Source organism: Dendropsophus ebraccatus, chromosome 4, assembly GCF_027789765.1.
Source record: "Dendropsophus ebraccatus isolate aDenEbr1 chromosome 4, aDenEbr1.pat, whole genome shotgun sequence".
Taxonomy (NCBI): domain Eukaryota; kingdom Metazoa; phylum Chordata; class Amphibia; order Anura; family Hylidae; genus Dendropsophus; species Dendropsophus ebraccatus.
Window position 1 is genome coordinate 36,855,248 of NC_091457.1, and position 20,529 is coordinate 36,875,776.

Sequence of the window (20,529 nt, forward strand, 5' to 3'; positions counted from 1 at the left end):
CAGATTTGCTGTTATCTAGACGCATTCACACCCACTAAACGTATAGAATCATCATCAAATCTCAGTCCAACCAGACATCACTCCCTGCTCCTGGCTCCCCCCCCCGCACTCACCTGTCGTCCCCACACTGTACCCCCCCTAACGTTGCCCCCCCCCCCGGATCACACCCCGGCCACCGGCTGGATGAGAGGAGGCCGGGGAAGAAGTCTGACTACTACCAACACCCCCCACCCCGGCAACTCATCCACGGCACATACAGACCCTGCCCCGGGAGTCTTCCGCAGCAGCAAACACCCCCACTCGCACAACTCTGCTACCCCACAGACCAATCAGACTAAGCATTGCATGATGGGAGATGTACTTTTCTGGCCAGTGCCATGTTGGATATAGTTCAGCTTTTTTAAAAATTTGAAACTATGGAACGGAAGCAGCTACTTTGAGTTGGTACCCCCCCCCCCCCAGATAAGCTTGTTATGAAACCATAATACTTGTTTGTGGTTGATCAGAATTTTATGGTTTTGTTTGTATAGGCCCGATAACCTCTTTAAAATTTGTGCAAGGAAGAAATAAAAGCCGACCCTGACTTTTATATGGTGACCTTTATTAGTGACCACCCCAGATATTCACATTAACATCTTATTTACAGATAACCAACATCACAGCCTGCTTATACAGAGCAAATAAATTAAGTAGCTTTATACATTGTTTCCCAATTCATACCATCCCAACCAAGTCTGACACTTCCTCAGACAGATGAAAAACCATGTGTTAAGTGCTTGTATCCTCCTGTATTAAGATTTCAGTGTACTTTACGATAGAAAACCTTAGACCGTGCGCTAAAGATGCCACTCCAAAGCTTCCCCACCAGGTTCCAGTCCAACCATTGGTTCCTGATATACTGAAGTAGAAGACAGGTTAGCTACATCTTAGCAAGAAGAGGCAAAATTACAACGGTAAAATCAATGGCATACAAGCAATTTGTGTATAAGCTTAATCTTTGCCAACTAACAGAGGCCCTAAATGTGGACAAGAAATCTTGCGATGTCAGGCATAGGGATGCACCGAAATATCGATACTACTATCGATATTTCGGGCAAAAAAAATGATTCGGTACCAGGATTTCCTGGTATCGATACTTTATATTAAGCTGCCTAATAACGCAGCTTAACATAAAAGTATAGTGCAGAGAACACAGCCGGCGGCTAGCAGAGCTCCGGCCATGTTCTCTGAGTGCTGCCCCCTAGAGTCACCTCCTCAGCCCGCCCCTTCCTCCGCTCACTGCAGGTATAAGTTATAGCCAGCACACAGCGATCGCTAGTGTCGGCTATGTAACTGTGCAGATGCCGCTGTCACACTGACAGCGGCATCTGACCCATCCTGAGCCTCTCCAGAAGCAGTGGGGGTCGGCTACTGTGTGTAACAGACCCCCGCTGCTAATGACCCGCAGCTTGTCACACCTCAGCCTCCTGTCCCTCCTGAAATGCAGCCCTTGTGAGGAGCTGCGTCTAGGGCTGCGCTTCTCAGTGTGAGGTTGGAGAGACCGATGCCCGCTCGCTCTCCGTCCATCCGCGGAACTGTTCCTATGCATATTCATGTATGCACACTCTCGGTGGCTGCGCTTCCTGACCAGCCTGAGTGTGCACACATGAATATGCAGGAGGAACGGAGGCCTGACAGCTGGGAGCTTCCCGGAGCTGAGGGGTGGATTTGTTAAGGGAGCTTATTTAAGGTGGAACAGACAGCCTGAATCTTGGCCAGCAGCAAAGGTTAATCTTCCTGGTGGCCGAGGTTCAGGCTGTCTGTTCCACCTTAAATAAGCTCCCTTTACAGATGCCCCTGCTTTGACAAGCCTCATGATTTGAGTGTCCACAGGGGATGTGTGCAGACATTGCAAACATCCCTGCCCTCTAGTGTGCCCCCCCCACACATCCCTGCCCTTACACCCCTGCCCCGACAGGAACTGACCTGCCAGGCAGAGTAACCCTCTCCTGTCTGTCCAAACCTGGCAGCCTTCACCAGCTCCCTGCGGTGTGGGGGTTGTAGTCTGTACCCAGTGGCGGATTAAATGTACCCTGGGCCCCAGGCTGTTCACCCAACCTGACCCTGCCCCCCCCCCTCCGGTCAATGCGCCCACATTATAATCCACTACCGCCCCCCCCCCCATGCTGTCCCCAATAAACATAATGTTTGGTCCCTTGCTGCACAGAGGATGTTAATAGAGAGGAGGGGGCTGATCTTATAGGGAAGGTCCCAGCAGCACAGAGGAAGGAGTGTGCTGATCTATAGGGGAGGTCACTGCAGCACAGAGGATGTCAGGAGAGGAGGGTGCTGATCTTATAAGGGGGGGGGGGGAGGGGTTGTATTTTTTTTTTCGAGGTATCTAACTTAAAAAAAAAAAAAAGGAGTATTGGTATTGAACTCAAAATTCTGGTATCATGACATCACTAGTCAGGCAATATGTTAATTTCTTTGACAGACCTGAATTGCAACTTACTGTGGATGTCATAAGTGGACTCAGGATCTAGCAACAGATCCGGAGGCAAGATGAGTAGATCCTGAGGCCACTGTCCTTTTGTAAAAGAAATCATCTCGTGTTCTGGCGAAGAGCAGCTGTCTGTTCCCATTTCTGATTCACTGCTGTTGGCTCTGCAGCAAAGTGCACAACTGGCTGGGGTGAATCCTGGCCCACGGGGAAATAGATCATCTTCATTTCGGAGGTAACTCCTCACTGCTCCACTATGGTGGATAGGGCGGTCACGGAACCAGGCCCAGTGAGTGGGATCTTTAGACATCACCTGAAGAGAACAACTTCATGTATAAAACTAGTAAGGTGTACACATTAAAGGATTAGAAAAGTACATAGTTTTCCTCCAGAAAAAGCAACACCCTTGTCTGTACTGTGTTACTGGTATCAATGTTTTGCTTATCCCCTTTAAGATGCAAACAAACGTACCTCATCACAGAACCTTCGACTCACGACTGCTCTGTAGCTCATTTTTGCCCAAAAACTGTCCCTTAGCCGCAGAAACTGAGGGTATAACTCCCGCCAAGAATCCCCTAAGGCCCATGGGAAAATTTCATATTTATAGTCCTCCTCATCCTCTTCCATGTCATTAGCCAGGTAACTAGAAAAGGGGGGAAAAAAACAAAGAAAAATATATAGATTATAGATTTCTTGGTCCAGTTAAAAGTGCTTTTTATAGTTGGTTCATTGTGCCACCTGGGCTTCATTGCCACAGTGCCAATTGCCCCCACCCACATCAGCACAGTAGGCCCCTCCCACTAGGTGGCTATTGGAATGGGCCGACCTAGAGGTCTAAGCCACACCCCCTCTAGATCTGCCCATTCCAATGGCCACAGAGGGGGGAGGTCTAGGCGCTGATGACATCACAAGGGGGCAGGGCCTCAGGCACCAATGTGGACAGGGCCAAGTGGCTTTGCGCCCGTGAAGCCCTGCCGAGGTGGCACAATCCACCAACACACTAAAGTACAGTATGAAAACTGCAGTACACTTTAAAGCTGTGTAGAGAAGTCCTCATCCAGAAAGTGTGTGACAGTCACAAAATATTTTCAAATCTAGAACAAGTTGGATACTGGAGAGGGTGGGGCTGCTTCATCATACTAGTCATAAGCCAGTCAAGAATAGACCGGTGACAACAGTATACCTTTATTCCCATAGTCATACAGACACCAGGCGGTAAATGTGTTAAGTTATACATAGACCAGTGCTCCCCAAACCTGTGGCTCTCCAGCTGTTGCAAAACTACAGCCATCATGTCAGACTGTCAGGGCATATTAGGAGCTGTAGTTTGGTAACAACTTCAGAATCAAAGGTTAAGGGGGGAAACTCTTAAACTAAGAGCTCTTTTACATAAGCCGATCAGTAATGACCATTCCTTGGAATTATCACTTACTTGATAACCAGCCAATGCAAGAGCCAGGAGTCAGCCAGTGAATGAGCAAACGCTCATTTATTGGCTGTTCGAATCTTATTATTGCTGACATCTCCCTATCTAAAAAGTGGATCTGCAGTCAAGAATGTATTTAAATGGTTGCACAAACAATCCAGGTATCCAGCTGCACGATTCAACAAACCTTGTGAAGGCTCTAAACATCTCTTGCCTTAGGGTATGTGCACACTGCAGAATTCCGCCGCAAAATATGCGCAGAATTCCGCCCATTTAAAGGGACAGTGTCACATTTTTGATAGTATAGTATAAATAAGTCTGTTGGAAGTTTTTTTTTTTAATGTAGTGTTTCATTATTTTTTCCTAAAATGTATTGCTGCACAGGGGGCTGCCATGTTTATAGTGTGTGCGTGTGTGTCGTCATTTCTTGACACACACACACACAATACGGCACCTCCACATCATTGAAGTGAACCGCCGGAGTCCGTCTGGTTCACTTACACTGGAGGCTCCGTCAGTGTATACTGCGCATGTGCATAGACATGCGCAGTACACAGCCGAAGTACATGGGGCGGGTGGCGGCGCCATTTTCTTGAAGTCCCCGCACGAGAACTGGGGAGGAGAGAGAGACCACATAGTGAGTGGACAGGAGAACTGTGTGCAGCTCTCTTCCCCCCCCCCCCCCCCCCCCCACCAGAGGGGGAGAAATTAAAACTTTTGCTTTACCCAGCAATGTCCCGCCACCAGTCACCGCAGCTCTCTCCTTTCCCCCAGCAGCAGCTCAGCAGCGTTCTGTGGGGGAATGGGCTTTGAGATGCTGCAGGGGGAGGGGGAAGATGGAGAGAGTAAGGCTGATGACAGGGGGAGCAGGGCACAGCAGCGTCTGCTGCATGCTGTCCCCCCTGCCGGACCCGGGAGCATGGGCATCAGGTCTGCATAGGATTATTCTGCCCCATTAGACCCCCGATGCTAAATCCGGCCCCATCACCTCCTCTGTCACCCCCATCATTCCCCCCACCTCCTGTCACCCCCTCACCTTCTCTGTCACCCCCATCATCACCTCCCCTGTCACCCCCATCATCACCTCCTCTAACTGTTCTGGGGGGGGGGGGGGGGGGGGGGAGGGGGGGGGACCAGCCTGCCTCTACCGTGCCTTCTCCCTGTTCCCCCAGCTGTTCCCCAGGCCCCCCCAGTTGCTCCTTCTCCCACATCAGCTTCCCCCCGTCACATCAGCCTCCCTCTGCCCCGTCATTCTAGCCTCTCCCCTGTCACCCCAGCCTCTCTGACCCTTGTCACACACATATACATATATCTTCTACCTGTGTGATACAGCCGACACCAGCTAACAATAGCCTGTACATTATATTGGGGATGGGTGGCTGTATGTGGCTCTGCAGCAAGTTGAGGGGTATTAGGAGGTTCTGCAGCAGCTGAGGTGTATTATGAAAGGCTAGGGACATGCTTCTTCTAGCTGTACTGCTGTGCAGACAACAAAATGGTGCTGCCCAACAGTACACATCACCTTTCCCCTCTGTTCTTTTGTGAAAAGAGGAGGGAGGTGATGATGTCACAGCAGCTGAGCAGGGACTGCCTTTTTTTCAGCATCTGTATTTCAGGTTGCTTTTACCAGCAGTTTCCTGTTAGAGCCCCCCCCTGGTGGCCATCACTGGGAAATATGAAAAGAGTTTCATATTTCCTTACATGTAAAAAAAAAAAAAAAAAAAAAAAAGAAACACATTTAAGTTTAAAAAAAAATTAAATAAATTCGTTTTAACACTTTCACATTTTTTTTTTTTTTTTTAACTTGGCGACACATTCCCTTTAAATGCAACATTGCTCCTTTCTATAGAGCAAAATGGGAATTCCCACGGTGTGCACAAAGCGGAAATTTCCACCCGGATTCCGCGTTCCGCCCAAATGAATGAATGGGTGGGATTCTGCTAGAGGAATCCTATAGAAGTCAATGGGGCTCAAAGCGTAACTGTCATTTCAGGGCCATTTTTATTAAGACATTAAATATGAAGACATTAAATATGAAAAGTACAAGCGATTTTAAAAAACGTAATAAAAGAGTTTCCTTCTGTACGGAAAAAGCAATCTCCCAGCCTCCCCCCTCACATCAGATGAAGCAGGATTTCTGTGTCCATTATGTGGCTATGGAGAGGGGAGGGGCTGTTAGGAGTGACTGAGCACGGAGAAGTCCTGCAAAGCACAACACCCTGCAATCTTCTCTCAGTAAATTCATAGATAAGCACTGACCTTTCTGACCCCAGAATCCTGCGGTTTAGGTGCCTAGAGAGTCTACAAACAGCTGACCTTCATGTCACCTCTTCCTGCTCCCTCATCTCCCTCGGCCCCTCCCCCCCTCCATAAGGATAGAATGGGAGAACAGAACCAGTCTTCACTGGCTTCTCTGTAATGAAGACGTGTTTGCCTGATAATGCACAGATAAATCGGGGGGGGGGGGGGGGGAATTGCTTCTTGAGTACAGAAGGAGGCTTTTTTGGCTGATAAAACCTATTACAGAGTTTCTTAAAATCGCTTATACTACTGATTTCTGCAATAAAAAAAATAAAAAAAAAATAAAAAAAAAAAAATGTGACAGTTACGGTTTAAATTCTGCTTGCATTCTACCTGAGCTAAATAGGCGAGGAATTTCAAGCAGAAGTCTTTCAGCTACAATTTCTCGAGAATTGCTCAGTGTGCACATATCCTTACTTTGGAATGTGTAAAAGGGTCCTTACAGAATAAAAATTATGTGCACAACAATTACTTACAGAGCAACAAAGAAGTTCATAGTTGAGTATTCACTGGCATAGAGGCCTGCACGTTTAAAATACACCAGAATCATTGCAAGAAGATACTGTGGATTAGAAATGCAAAGCTTTAGTTTATTATAGGAGACACCAAGATGCCACTAGAAAAAAAAAAAAGGTACTACGGAGAACAACAACATTATGTTGTACTTTTAAAGGGGTTGTCCGGCGATAAAAAATTATTCACAGAATAACACACATTACAAAGTTATACAACTTTGTAATGTATGTTATGTCTGTGAATGGCCCCCTTCCCCGTGTCCCACCACCCCCACCCGTGTACCCGGAAGTGTGGTGCGCTATACATTACCTGTCGCGTGCCGACTAATCGCGGCTGAGCGGCTGATGACGTGGCCGCGTCATCAGCCGCTCAGCCGCGATTGGCTGAGCACAGTTATGCTCAGCCAATCGCGGCTGAGCTTCGGATGACGCTGCAGAGGGTGGCCGGCACTCGGGAAGATCCGCCAAGCTCCCGAAGAAGACGTCACTGCTGACGATCGGAGACCGTGGACGACACGATATGCGGTGAGTATAATGCACCACACTTCCGGGTCTAGCGTGGGTGGGGGGAAACACGGGGAAGGGGGCCATTCACAGACATAACATACATTACAAAGTTGTATAACTTTGTAATGTGTGTTATTCTGTGAATAATTTTTTATCGCCGGACAACCCCTTTAACCCATTAGCGACCCATGACGTATCTGATACGTCATGGTGCCGCTCGGGGTGTTCAGAGCGGGGTCCCGCCGGGACCGCGCTCTGAACGGCGCTGATCCCGGCTGACACGTGCAGCCGGGCAGTGCCTCTATTAGCCTCTAATTAAGCCTCTAAGTGCAGCTGTCAAACCTGACAGCTGCACTTAGGGGCTTCAGACCTCACGTCCCTGGTGTCTAGTGGGACGGATCCGTTCTTCTGCCCGTGCCGGGCCTCAGCGTCGGAATGACGCTGATCCCGGCTCGGCAATAGATTGCTATGGCCTAGTAATCTATGACCGATCTAATCGATCTTTGCTGTGTATATACACAGCATTGATCTCTATGAGAGATCAGTGCTGTCTATATACAAGTCCCCCAGGGGGACTTCTAGTTACAGTAAAAAAAAAAAAAAAAAAAAAGTAAAAAAGTGTTTTATTAATAAAAAATCCCCTCCCCTAATAAAAGTCCAAATCAACCCCCTTTTCCCATTTTATAAATATGAATTAATAAATAAATAAACATATTTAGTATCGCCGCGCGCGTAATCGCCCGAACTATTAATTAATCACATTCCTGATCTCGCACGGTAAACGGCGTCAGCGCAAAAAAATTCCAAAATGCAAAATTGTGCATTTTTGGTCGCATCAAATCCAGAAAAAAATGTAATAAAAAACGATCAAAAAGTCGTATATGCGCAATCAAGGTACCGATAGAAAGAACACATCAAGGCGCAAAAACTGACACCTCACACAGCCCCATAGACCAAAGGATAAAAGCGCTATAAGCCTGGGAATGGAGCGATTTTAAGGAACACATATTTGTTAACAATGGTTTGAATTTTTTACAGGCCATCCGATACAATATAAGTTATACATGTTATATATCATAGTAATCGTAACGACTTGAGGAACATGCATAACAAGTCAGTTTTACCATAGGACGGACGGCGTAAATGCAAAACTCCCCGAAATCAAAACAAAGTCGTTTTTTTCAATTTGACAGCGCAAATGATTTTTTTCCGGTTTCGCAGCATATGTTATGGAAAAATAATGCCTGTCATTGCAAAGTACAATTGGTTTTGCAAAAAATAAGTGCTCATATATGTCTCTAGGTGAAAAAAATAAATAAAATAAATCTTTCAAATCCACTGGTGCCAGAAATCTGTAATTTACTTCTGCTATCCATCCAAGGCTGCCTGTATTCAGCGATCGCTAGGGGCTGCTGAAAGTAAACTATAGCAATCAGTACAGATTCTATGGATTAATGCAGTACATATGTACTGCATAGATTCCTATGAGCAATTATGGTATTGTTCATAGTAGGTCACATTCCTGATCTTGCACAATCATTGGCGCAAGTGCAAAATCCCGTCCCAGAAAAAAAAAAAAAAGTTGCATATACAAGAGTGGTAGACCTAAACAAATGACAGCGCAAACAAAATGACACCGCCCAGTAGGCCAGAAAGTAAAAGCGTTGTAAGTAGGGATGAGCAAATTTACAGTAGGGACGAAGCAAAACGCCTAGTCCCTATCTGTATGCCGCTCATCGGGCTGCGGCACTTTCAAGTGTGCTCCGCTCTGTGCCGCTTGTTCCCAGGTGCTGGGATGGATCCAGTCCTGGGAAACTGGGAGAAGATTCCCGGGACAGGATCCATCTTTTCCCAGCACTTGGGAAGGAGCGGAGCACACTTCAAAGTGCCGCAGCCCGATGAACGGCATACTAAGCGCTTCGCTCATCCCTAGTTATAAGGATCAGAAAACTATTTTAAACACTTACATTTTTAAATATAAAAATATAGTTATAAGTTGCTTATTGTTGTAATCGTATTGACTTGATGAACATAGATATCAATTTTACCACACAGCAAACAGCGTAAACACGAAAGCCACTTGAAATTTGAAAAAAAAAAAAAAAAAAAAAAAAAAAAAAAAAAGTCAACTGGTGTCAAAGTTATACAAATTTGTAAATTGCTTCTATTTAAAAGGTGTCAAGTCTTCCAGTACTTATCAGGTGCTGTATGCCATACAGGAAGTGAAGGTTTTGTCCCCAGTCAGACAGGATGCTCTCTGCTGCTGACCTCAGCGCCACCCCCCCCCCCCCCCAAACCCCCAGTCGGTGCTAGTAACTGTTCAGATCAGTAGCAAATCCCTATAGAGCACCTCTCCTGCTCTGGACAGTTCCTGTTATAGACTAAGGTGGCAGCAGAGGGCACTATCAGATTGGAATAAAAAAAACACCACTTTCCGCAGGACATACAGCAGCTGATAAGTATGGGAAGGCTTGAGATTTTTTAAATGGAATTAATACAATCTGTATAATTTTCTGACACCAGTAGATTTAAAAAATGTTTACCAGAGTACCACTTTAAATGTTCCTCTCAGACTTAAGCACCTACCTTGTCTGAAATTCGTAGACAGGCATCCATAGACAGGAACTGTTGAATCAGATCGTCTTCTGTAAAAAGAAAGCCACCAACAGTGGTAAAGTACTGACTACAAGAACTGCACACAACCACCTCATTCACCTAGATTTGATGCAGTGGTTGTCAATTGTCCATATTATTCCCAAATGATTCTTATGGAAGCTAGAAGAAAACAGCCCTAGCTTCTAAAATTTGTTTTCATGTCAACAACAAAGTTTGTTGCACAGTATGGGAAAAAATAAAAAAAATAATAATCTGATCTGCACATAGACTGAAAGCACCTCTAGGTGCCCATACAGGCAGTGGCTATAGAGCAGTAGTGTCCTGTGTAGGCAAGAACTGAATATGGTTTTCAGCCAGGCGGCCTGTACATGTGGAACCATGTGCCTTACTTGTGTAAAGTGGATTTTCAAGACAACTATATGTGGTCATGGTGCATGCGGTTGTCACATAATGCTACCATTTAAGTATAGGCACAATAGTTCCCCATCTTGAAGGTCTGAAGCCACAGACAACCTGTGAGCGTACAAAACAGACTGTTTAATCACAGTGTGATATACAGCAAGATTGTGCTCTGTAGACATGACAATGTCAGACCTAAGACCTCACCTCTGGGACTGGTTGGGCAAACAGCCTTAGGCCATGTTCACATGGTGTAAGACACCGGCTGTTTTGTGACCTGGTCGTGTCACAGAATGGCCAGTGTCTAAGAAGATGATCCCGGCAGTGCGAACTGACAGGTTCTCTGCGGCCCCAGAAAATGACACGTCAGTTTTTTGCAGGGCCGCTAGCGATCCTGGCCAGAGTGTATAGACTCTGGCCGGGATTTCCTCTACGTGTATTAATCTACAAGTATTAATCACGACCGTGTTGCAAATCGGCAGCAACGGCCATGATTAAAGGGGTATTGCTGTGTTCAACATTTGCTAAATAACACACATTACAAAGTTATACAACTTTGTAATGTGTGTTATTTAAGTGAATGGCCCCCTTCCCAGTGTTTCCCCACCTCAGAAGTGTGATGCCGTATACTGACCGAACTGACTCCGGCCGCCATCTTGGACAATGACGTCATCTTCAGCTGGCCAGCCGGACCGCTCCAGCCCTCCCTCATGCCAGCCCCCCTCAATCGCGCCATCAGCTGCTCAGCCGCGATTGGCTGTGCATAACTATGCTCAGCCAATTACATGCTGAGGGGGGCCAGAGCAGTCCGGCCGGCCTCCTGAAGTTGACGAGTTCGACCCAAGATGGCGGTCAGGGGGTCGACAGTGATTCGGTGAGTATATGTCATCACACTTCCGGGGTGGGGGGTGGCATTCACTTAAACACACATTACAATGTGTGTTATTTAGTGAATAAATGTTAAACACCGCACTATCCCTTTAATACTTTAGCTTGTTCACACATTGTAAGTAAAGTGACCAACTGGAGGGCTCCAGAGATGGCATCATAGCATACAATGCAGAGCAAAACCGGAATTAAAGAGTTGATTGTCAATCATGTCTTGGAAAAGTAGTTCCATCTTTTCAAGTGCAAAGCCTGGTGTTAAAAAAGAAAAAAAAGGGAACGACTTTAACAAGTCATGCTATACTAAAAACAGATAGGCAGTAAGGCGTATGAAGTCCTTATACATTTTACACTAATGTCAATGTATGGAGGCCTCCAAAACTCCCCCACCTGATGGGCTAGTCATGATCGATATGAATGAGACTGTGCCTGTTCTTACCTAGGAGCCTGTAAAAAGCCTGGCGCTCTTGAGGCTGGAGATTAAGAGCACTCGCCACCTTGGATCTGGTTACTGGAGCCTCTCTCTCAGGGATTCGCGGCTTGCGCGCTCCAACAGCCCTAGCATGCTGATGTCCCCTCATGATGCCTTGCTTCACCACGCTGCCGGCAGTAGCTGCGGCCCGAGGGGCAATCTGCACGTGTCTCATTGTGTGAGGGAGAGTGGGGCAAGCTTAAGGGCTGATCTGAAGGTAAAAGCATTAAAAAAGGTTCTTTAAGACATTTATCCATTAAAGGGAACCTGTCACCCCCCGTGCCGTGGTGAATCAATGGAACCCTATCAGAGGGGCGGGGGGTTTCCTCCCACTAAGGGTGGGTCGGCCCGCCTCCAGTGCTTCTGCCTGGGCCTGATGGTACCCGACTATACTCCCTTTTCTATTGCCACATCATGTTACCTTCGGGTCAAGTTACTGAAGCCCTAAGATGTGTGTAGCCAGGGCCAGCCTTTGGGGTGTGCGAGCTGTGCGGTTGCACAGGGCGCATCACTCCTGGCCAGCTAGGGGGCGCTCTGGCAGTCAGCTGCACACTTAACTGGTCTGGCAGACAGACGTTCTGTCTGTCTGTCAGACCGCCCCCCTAGCTGGCCACCTGCCCTCCTTACATAGTAGTTGGTTTGGGCGCTCCAGAAGATAGACGGGCTAGGGACCTGGCAAAGTAATGTTCCGGGTTGATCCAGGTAAGCTCCGCCCCCCGCCAACAAGCCCCGCCCCCGGCACCCACCACATGTGGGAGGCTGACTTTTCTCTTGCCACATTGCAGCCTGCAGGGTGCTCAGGTCCCATCAGTGTGGTGACCTGTGACCTCTGCCCGGCCATGTGCGTCCTCCCTCCTCCTCCTCAGCAATGCTGCAGCCTCCAGGATCCTGGGCCCCTGCTGTAAGTCTGATGATTCTCTCTCCTCTGTCTCTCTAGCTCTTTCCATCTCTATCTATCTATATATCAGCTGAAACAGTGCATAACTACTGCCCCCAGCATACCCAACAGCTAAACAGTACATAACTACTGCCCCCAGCATACCCAACAGCTAAACAGTACATAACTACTGCCCCCAGCATACCCCAACTGCTAAACAGTGCATAACTACTGCCCCCAGCATACCCCAACTGCTAAACAGTGCATAACTACTGCCCCCAGCATACCCAACAGCTAAACAGTGCATAACTACTACCCCCAGCATACCCCAACAGCTAAACAGTGTATAACTACTACCCCCAGCATACCCCAACAGCTGAAACAGTGCATAACTACTGCCCCCAGCATACCCCAACAGCTGAAACAGTGCATAACTACTGCCCCAGCAAACCCCAACAGCTAAACAGTGCATAACTACTGCCCCCAGCATACCCCAACAGCTAAACAGTGCATAACTACTGCCCCCAGCATACCCCAACAGCTAAACAGTGCATAACTACTGCCCCCATCATACCCCAACAGCTAAACAGTGCATAACTACTGCCCCCATCATACCCCAACAGCTAAACAGTGCATAACTACTGCCCCCACGGTAAACAGTGTAATTGCCAAATAGGCCAAGTCCAAATTTGCTGTTTTTTAGTGAAGTCACATCCCAGAGAAAAATTCAAAAAGTGATATAAAGGTCACATATATAACGGGGGGGGGGGGGGGGGGGGGGGGGTAGATGATTGATACATACATAGATGGTACTTCTATCGGGGGTCGGGGGGTTTGGGGTTTAGGGGTGGAGCTTGTTGTAGTAGGATTTAGTATATTGTATCTAAATCCTACAGCCTCCTGTCCCGTTTGTGGCTTTATTGTGGGGGGTTGTCTGGAGGGATGGGAGGCTGTGAGATTTAGTCTATGTCACCATTAGGGTTATCAACAGGGGCGGGGGGCGGGGGCGCCAAAAGAAAGTTTCGCACAGGGCACCGTCTACCCTAAGGCCGGCCCTGTGTGTAGCCACAACAAGTGCCCCAATGGGGGAAACAGTCCATTACTATGTACGGGCACAGACAGATCTTAAAGGGGTTGTCCAGCACTACAAAAACATGGCCACTTTCTTCCAGAGACAGCACCACTCGTCTCCAGTTTGGGTGGGGTTTGCAACTTGGTTCCATCGAAGTGAATGGCGCTTAACTGCAAACCAGAACTGAACTGGAGACAAGAGCAGTGCTGTCTCTGGAAGAAAGTGGCCCATGTTTCAGTAGTGCTGGACAACCCCTTTAAGGACCTTTACACAGATCTGACAGATTGAAGCCAAAGCCAGGAATGGATTTGAAAATGAGGAATCTCAATCTTTATAACCTTTTCTGTTTATAGTCTGTTCCTGGCTTTGGCTTCAAAAATCTGTCTGTGTAAAGGCACCCTTAGGGACCTCCACAATTCTATAGAACAAAGAGGGCCATAGTGCCGATATAGCTCTGTGGGCAAAGCCCATTTGAAATAGGAAAAGCTGGAAGAGGACAGTGTTATATCAGAATCTTCATTCTCAAGATCTGCAGATGCCTTGTAGACCAGACCCCTCCGATGATAAAATGATTTGCCATCACAAGATAGGACTAACCCTGTAACTTATTTTCTACCGATTCATATATGGAGAATATCTCCACTAAAAATAGACATCAAGTGCTGTAGCCATTGTGTAGTCTCTGGACAAACGCCAACCCTGTACTAAGCATATGCAGACCCCAGAAACCAATGTGATCTACACAGAGACATGCCCTTAGGCAACACTAGTACAGTATGTGCAATCATGGGGGTCAAACTGCTGGGACTCCCCCCAGTTAAAGGGACACAAAGACTGAGCACTCCATTTGGGAGACCATTTTCCTCTGTTCTTGTAATCAGTAAGGTTCCCTGCAGTCGTATCCCCTTGTTGAATTGGGGGTACCAAGTTAGAGCCAGAACTGATTCTTGTGAAGGACATTTTGTTAAAGCACATAGATCCCAATCAGATGAATGAGGCACTGAGCAAATAAATTGTGGCACTGGGTCATCAATGAGAGCGGATGGCACTGGCTGTGAAGCTTCAATCCAACCACCATGAGGGATCCCACCACCAGATCCCCCACATACCCCTATATGTGTATACAGATATAAGCACACACAGATCCCCTACAGTAACTACTCAGATATCCCCACACATCTGACCCCCCTGATCAGCACAGATGTAAGGCAGGTCTTGCAGTGCCCCAGCACCACCAGCAGAGGTCCTCAGCATAGGCAGGGTATGCTGGGAGCCGATGAGACAGGCGCTTACAGAGTGGCTGGGGGTGACCTCATCCGCCACACAGCAGCAGACTGATCACAGGACCGTACAGACAGCATGTGGCTCCCATATATACCGCACCACGAGGGCGGGAACTCTCCACTCTCTTTCCCCGCTGGGCCGCCATACCTTCCCGCCAAGAGGCCTTTACTGGAGCTCAATACTACCACACGTCACGCAGAGTACAGAGGCCGAGCACACATGGGCCGTCACCACTACAGGAGCGGTCTTCCCCGCACTACTGACCTGAGCAGAGGGAGTAACCAGCGGCAGGAGGCTTTGTGACCCACCCGGGCTCCCGTACACAGGCTGGAATCAGGAGGGGTGAGAATGCCCGCCCACTCCACCTGCGCCGCTCTTATACCCCGCCCAGCAGCAGCCAATCAGGAGCCGTACAACTGGAGCGTGGGGGCGTGGCTTACGGTATGATCATCAACGTGGTGGATGCGGGCGGCTGGCTGTGACCTCTGCTCTTTAGGTGTATTCACACAGTGCAGTAAGTAGGCCCTGCTCACACTGCGCTTTTGTGGTTTGTTTCATGCACACATTCTTCTCAATAAATATATGATCTGTGTTTTTGCTGTCCGTTTTAAGGGTTCCGTTACTTTATTAAGGCTAGGTTCACACTGTGTTTTTGCAATCCGTTTTTTTGCAAAAAAAAGGATGAAAAAACGGATGCATTTGTGTGCATCCGTTTTGATCCGTTTTTCCATTAACTTCCATTGTAAAAAAAAAAAAACTGATCAATTTTTTTAACGGACACAAAAGTTGTGTCCCTTTTGATCCGCTTTTTTTTTTTTTTTTTTTTTTTTTTTTTTTTGCAAAAAACGGATAAAAAAACGTATTGCAAAAACGCAGTGTGAACCCAGCCTTAATAAAGTAACGCATCAAAACGGATGCACACAAATGCATGTTTTTTTCATGAAAAAAAACGGATTGCAAAAATGCAGTGTGAACCCAGCCTAAAGGGGTACTTTACTTTATTAAAGCATTTTAATTTTACATTTTATACATTAAAAGAAAAAAAAACATGGTAAAAATGGATGCTGCTCTAATTTTTTAACTACACAAAAATGTGGCTGACCAAGTTTTTCTGTGCATTTAAATTAAATATAGGGAAACAGTGAAAGAGATGGGAAAACGCAGTGTGACTTTGCCTAAGTTTCCCTCAGACACATTTAGCTGAATAACTATGAGTGGCGTCAAAGAGGCGGGCCTAGAGCGTCCGTGTCCTGGGCCTGCCACGCCTCTCAGGTCTTCCTCCCCGCCCTGCTGTTAGCGATGTTCCAGAGCAAGGGTGGGTTCATACTGAGGAATTCTCGCGGATAAACTCTGCGGAAATCCGCAGTATGTCTGCGCGCCTTTCCGCCGGCTCCATAGACACCATTCTATGGGCCGGCGTATTCCGCTATCCGCAGAAGTGACATGTGGGATAGCGGAATACGCCGGCCCATAGAATGGTGTCTATGGAGCCAGCGGAAAGGCGCGCAGCCAGCCGACGGAATTCCGCGGAGATTATCCGCGAGAATTCCGTAGTGTGAACCCACCCCAATTCAGCACATGTCCTGTTGTGAGCCAAAGTGGTGCAGGTGCTCTAGGTCGGTGCAGAAGCGGGAGATTCCTGCCCAGGTGCATCGCTAACCAGGAGGAGGGTGGGGAGGAAGACCTCAAAGGCCTAGGGCACAGACACTCTAAGCCCCGCCTCTTTGACACCACTCATACGTAATAAAACTGTGTTTTTCAGCCAAGTGACGGCACCAGGAGAAATGTGAACTGGGTGGCTACAGATTCACTGGCACCTGGAATATTTTCTTGCTCATCTGCATTCTGGGGGAGCTCCCTATTTTCCTGGGAGAGCAAGTATAAATATAGATGGCTCTCTAGGGATGCACTGCTTATGAGTCAAGGACATTATATTGGGGGTGTGGCCTAGATGTTAAAAGGGATTTGTGGCCAAAATAGATAGACGAGTTGGCCAGATGATAGCCCAACAGTTCAGCACCTGCACTACACAAGAACTCGAGTGAGTTTGTCTCCGTTGTGACGTAGCTCAGGTCCTGTTCCAGTGAATAGGACCTGAGCTGCAGTTACAGGTCGTCTCTCTACACAACAGAGACAAACTCCATTCACTGTGCAGTGGTCACCGAACAGCTGAAATCTTCTCTGGATAGCTCATCTGGCTGTTTAGCCTGGAAAACCACTTTAAATGTGGCCTCAATGTTGTGTATGGAGTGTTCTGCCCACTCTGCCCTAAAGTCGATTTCCAGCCCAATGAAATCTTTTACAAGCTGCTCACAATGATATAAAACCAGTAATATCCTCTTTACCAATCTCCTTATAGCCTTGTTTAAAGGGGTTATCCAGCGCTACAAAAACATGGCCACTTTAGTGCACCACCACTTTAGTGCAACAAAATTTTTGGTCATGTGACCCCAGTCACATGACTTTAAAAAACTTGCCTATACCAGTGGTAACAAGATGCAGACCTCCTCTCCAAATTCCAGCTGGTATAACAGGCGCAGCTACTCCTAACAACTGATGTATAAAACTACTTTATTAAAATAATAAAAACATGTAAAAAAGGCTCAGCATTACGCGTTTCTAGACCGGACTGGTCTCTTCATCAGATGAATAATAAAGTAGTTTTATACTTCATTTGTTGGGAGTAGCTGCGTCTGTTCTACCTGCTGGAATTTGGAGAGGAGGTCTGCATCTTGTCACGGCCCTGGCGTGGGTGTGCAGGAAGGCTGCACACTGGTTCCCTTCTTCAGTATACGCATGGCATGGAGAGTTGTGCCTCGATCTTGCACAACTTAGCCAGGTGAGAGGGGAGCCGGTTTCACTCCGGTACTGAAATTCTATACATCCCATTGCATCTGATCCTGCACATGGAGCGCTGTCTTTGTTCTCTTTTACTCTAGCTATACCAGTGGTAGGGAACCCTGGCTCTGCAGCTGTTGCAAAACTACAACTCCCATCATGCCTGCACAGCCCCCTGGACTATACTAATACACTAAATTGAAAACAATGGCTGAGAACCGGCTGGGTATGAAGTGAGCCTAATCCCGTCCATCAGCACTCTCCCTATGGCCCGTACGCCGACACTCTCCCTATGGCCAGTCCGTCGGCACAACCCCTATGGCCAGTCCGTCGGCACACCCCCTATGGCCAGTCAGTCGGCACACTCCCTATGCCTCGTCCCTCGGCACACTCCCTATGGCCCGTCCGTCGGCACTCTCCCTGGGGCCCGTCCGTCGGCACTCTCCCTGGGGCCCGTCCGTCGGCACTCTCCCTGGGGCCCGTCCGTCGGCACTCTCCCTGGGGCCCGTCCGTCGGCACTCTCCCTGGGGCCCGTCCGTCGGCACTCTCCCTGGGGCCCGTCCGTCGGCACTCTCCCTGGGGCCCGTCCGTCGGCACTCTCCCTGGGGCCCGTCCGTCGGCACTCTCCCTGGGGCCCGTTCGTCGGCACTCTCCCTGGGGCCCGTCCGTCGGCACACCCCCTATGGCCAGTCCGTCGGCACACCCCCTATGGCCAGTCCGTCGGCACACCCCCTATGGCCAGTCCGTCGGCACACTACCTATGCCTCGTCCCTCGGCACACTCCCTATGGCCCGTCCCTCGGCACTCTTCCTATGGCCCGTCCCTCGGCACACTGCCTATGGCCCTCTCCCTATTAGCTGTCCGTCAGTACACTCCCTATCACCTGTCCGTCAGCACACTCCCTATCACCTGTCCGTCAGCACACTCCCTATGGCCCGTCCTTCAGCACTCTCCCTAGGACCCGTCCGTCAGCACACTCCCTATCACCTGTCCGTCAGCACACTCCCTATGGCCCGTCCTTCAGCACTCTCCTTAGGACCCGTCCGTCAGCACTCTCCCTATGGCCAGTCCTTGGCACACTCCCTATCACCTGTCTCTCAGCACACTCCCTATGACCCCTCGATCAGCACACTCCCTATGACCAGTCCGTCGGCACACTCCATAGGACCTGTCCGTCGGCACTCTCCCTATCACCTGTCCGTCAGCACACTCCCTATTGCCCATCCGTCAGCACTCTCCCTATGGCCAGTCCGTCAGCACACTCCCTATGACCCCTCGATCAGCACACTCCCTATTGCCCGTCCGTCAGCACTCTCCCTATGAGCCGTCCGTCAGCACACTCCCTAGGACCCCTCGATCAGCACACTCCCTATGACCAGTCCGTCGGCAAACTCCCTAGGACCCGTCCGTCAGCACTCTCCCTATCACCTGTCCGTCAGCACTCTCCCTATGGCCAGTCCGTCAGCACACTCCCTATTGCCCGTCCGTCAGCACACTCCTTATGGCCAGTCCGTCAGCACACTCCCTATGACCCCTCAATCAGCACACTCCCTAGGACCAGTCCGTCAGCACACTCCCTATGGTCCGTCCTTCAGCACTCTCCCTAGGACCCGTCCGTCAGCTCACTCCCTATGGCCAGTCCGTCGGCACACTCCCTATCACCTGTCCGTCGGCACACTCACTATGACCCCTCGATCAGCACACTCCCTAGGACCCGTCCGTCAGCACACTCCCTATGGCCAGTCCGTCAGCACACTCCCTATGACCCCTCGATCAGCACACTCCCTATGACCCCTCGATCAGCACACTCCCTATGGCCAGTCCGTCGGCACACTCCCTATGGCCAGTCCGTCAGCACACTCCCTATCGCCTGTCCGTCAGCACACTCCCTATGGCCAGTCCGTCGGCACACTCCCTATGGCCAGTCCGTCGGCACACTCCCTATGACCCCTCGATCAGCACACTCCCTATGGCTCGTCTGTCAGCACACTCCCTATGACCAGTCCATCAGCACACTCCCTCTCACCTGTCCGTCAGCACACTCCCTATGACCCCTCGATCAGCACACTCCCTATGACCAGTCCGTCAGCACACTTCCTAGGACCCGTCCTCAGCACTCTCCCTATGCCCAGTCCGTCGGCACACTACCTATGACCAGTCCGTCAGCACACTTCCTAGGACTCGTCCGTCAGCACACTCCCTATGGCCAGTCCGTCGGCACACTCCCTATGGCCAGTCCGTCGGCACACTCCCTATGGCCAGTCCGTCGGCACACTCCCTATGGCCAGTCCGTCGGCACACTCCCTATGGCCAGTCCGTCGGCACACTCCCTATGGCCTGTCCGTCAGCACACTCCCTATGACCAGTCCGTCAGCACACTCCCTATGGCCAGTCCGTCGGCACACTCCCTATCGCCTGTCCGTCAGCACACTCCCTATGACCCCTCGATCAGCACACTCCCTATGGCTCGTCCGTCAGCACACTCCCTATGACCAGTCCGTCAGCACACTCCCTCTCACCTGTCCGTCAGCACACTCCCTCTCACCTGTCCGTCAGCACACTCCCTCTCACCTGTCCGTCAGCACACTCCCTATCACCTGTCCGTCAGCACACTCCCTATGACCCCTCGATCAGCACACTCCCTATGACCAGTCCGTCAGCACACTTCCTAGGACCCGTCCTCAGCACTCTCCCTATGCCCAGTCCGTCGGCACACTCCCTATGACCAGTCCGTCGGCACACTCCGTAGGACCCGTCCGTCGGCACACTCCCTATGGCCAGTCCGTCGGCACACTCCCTATGACCCCTCGATCAGCACACTCCCTATGACCCCTCGATCAGCACACTCCCTATGG

The 20,529-nt window shown here is 49.3% G+C and overlaps 1 protein-coding gene across 9 annotated transcripts in view; it reads right to left on the bottom strand.

The window, feature by feature from the left end:
• LOC138788077 (speedy protein 1-B-like) overlaps positions 1 to 20,529 on the bottom strand; it is a 36,128-nt gene that overhangs the window by 7,143 nt on the left and 8,456 nt on the right. For 5 of the 9 annotated variants that reach the window (XM_069965573.1, XM_069965572.1, XM_069965575.1 and 2 more), the window contains exons 2-6: positions 11,571 to 11,814; positions 9,818 to 9,876; positions 6,686 to 6,771; positions 2,954 to 3,125; positions 2,479 to 2,795 (exon numbers count right to left, since the gene is read on the bottom strand). In XM_069965573.1, the coding sequence (XP_069821674.1) occupies positions 2,479 to 2,795; positions 2,954 to 3,125; positions 6,686 to 6,771; positions 9,818 to 9,876; positions 11,571 to 11,778 (842 nt within the window). In that variant the 5' untranslated portion in view covers positions 11,779 to 11,814. The other 4 variants (XM_069965579.1, XM_069965577.1, XM_069965570.1 and 1 more) reach the window with 4 other exon arrangements.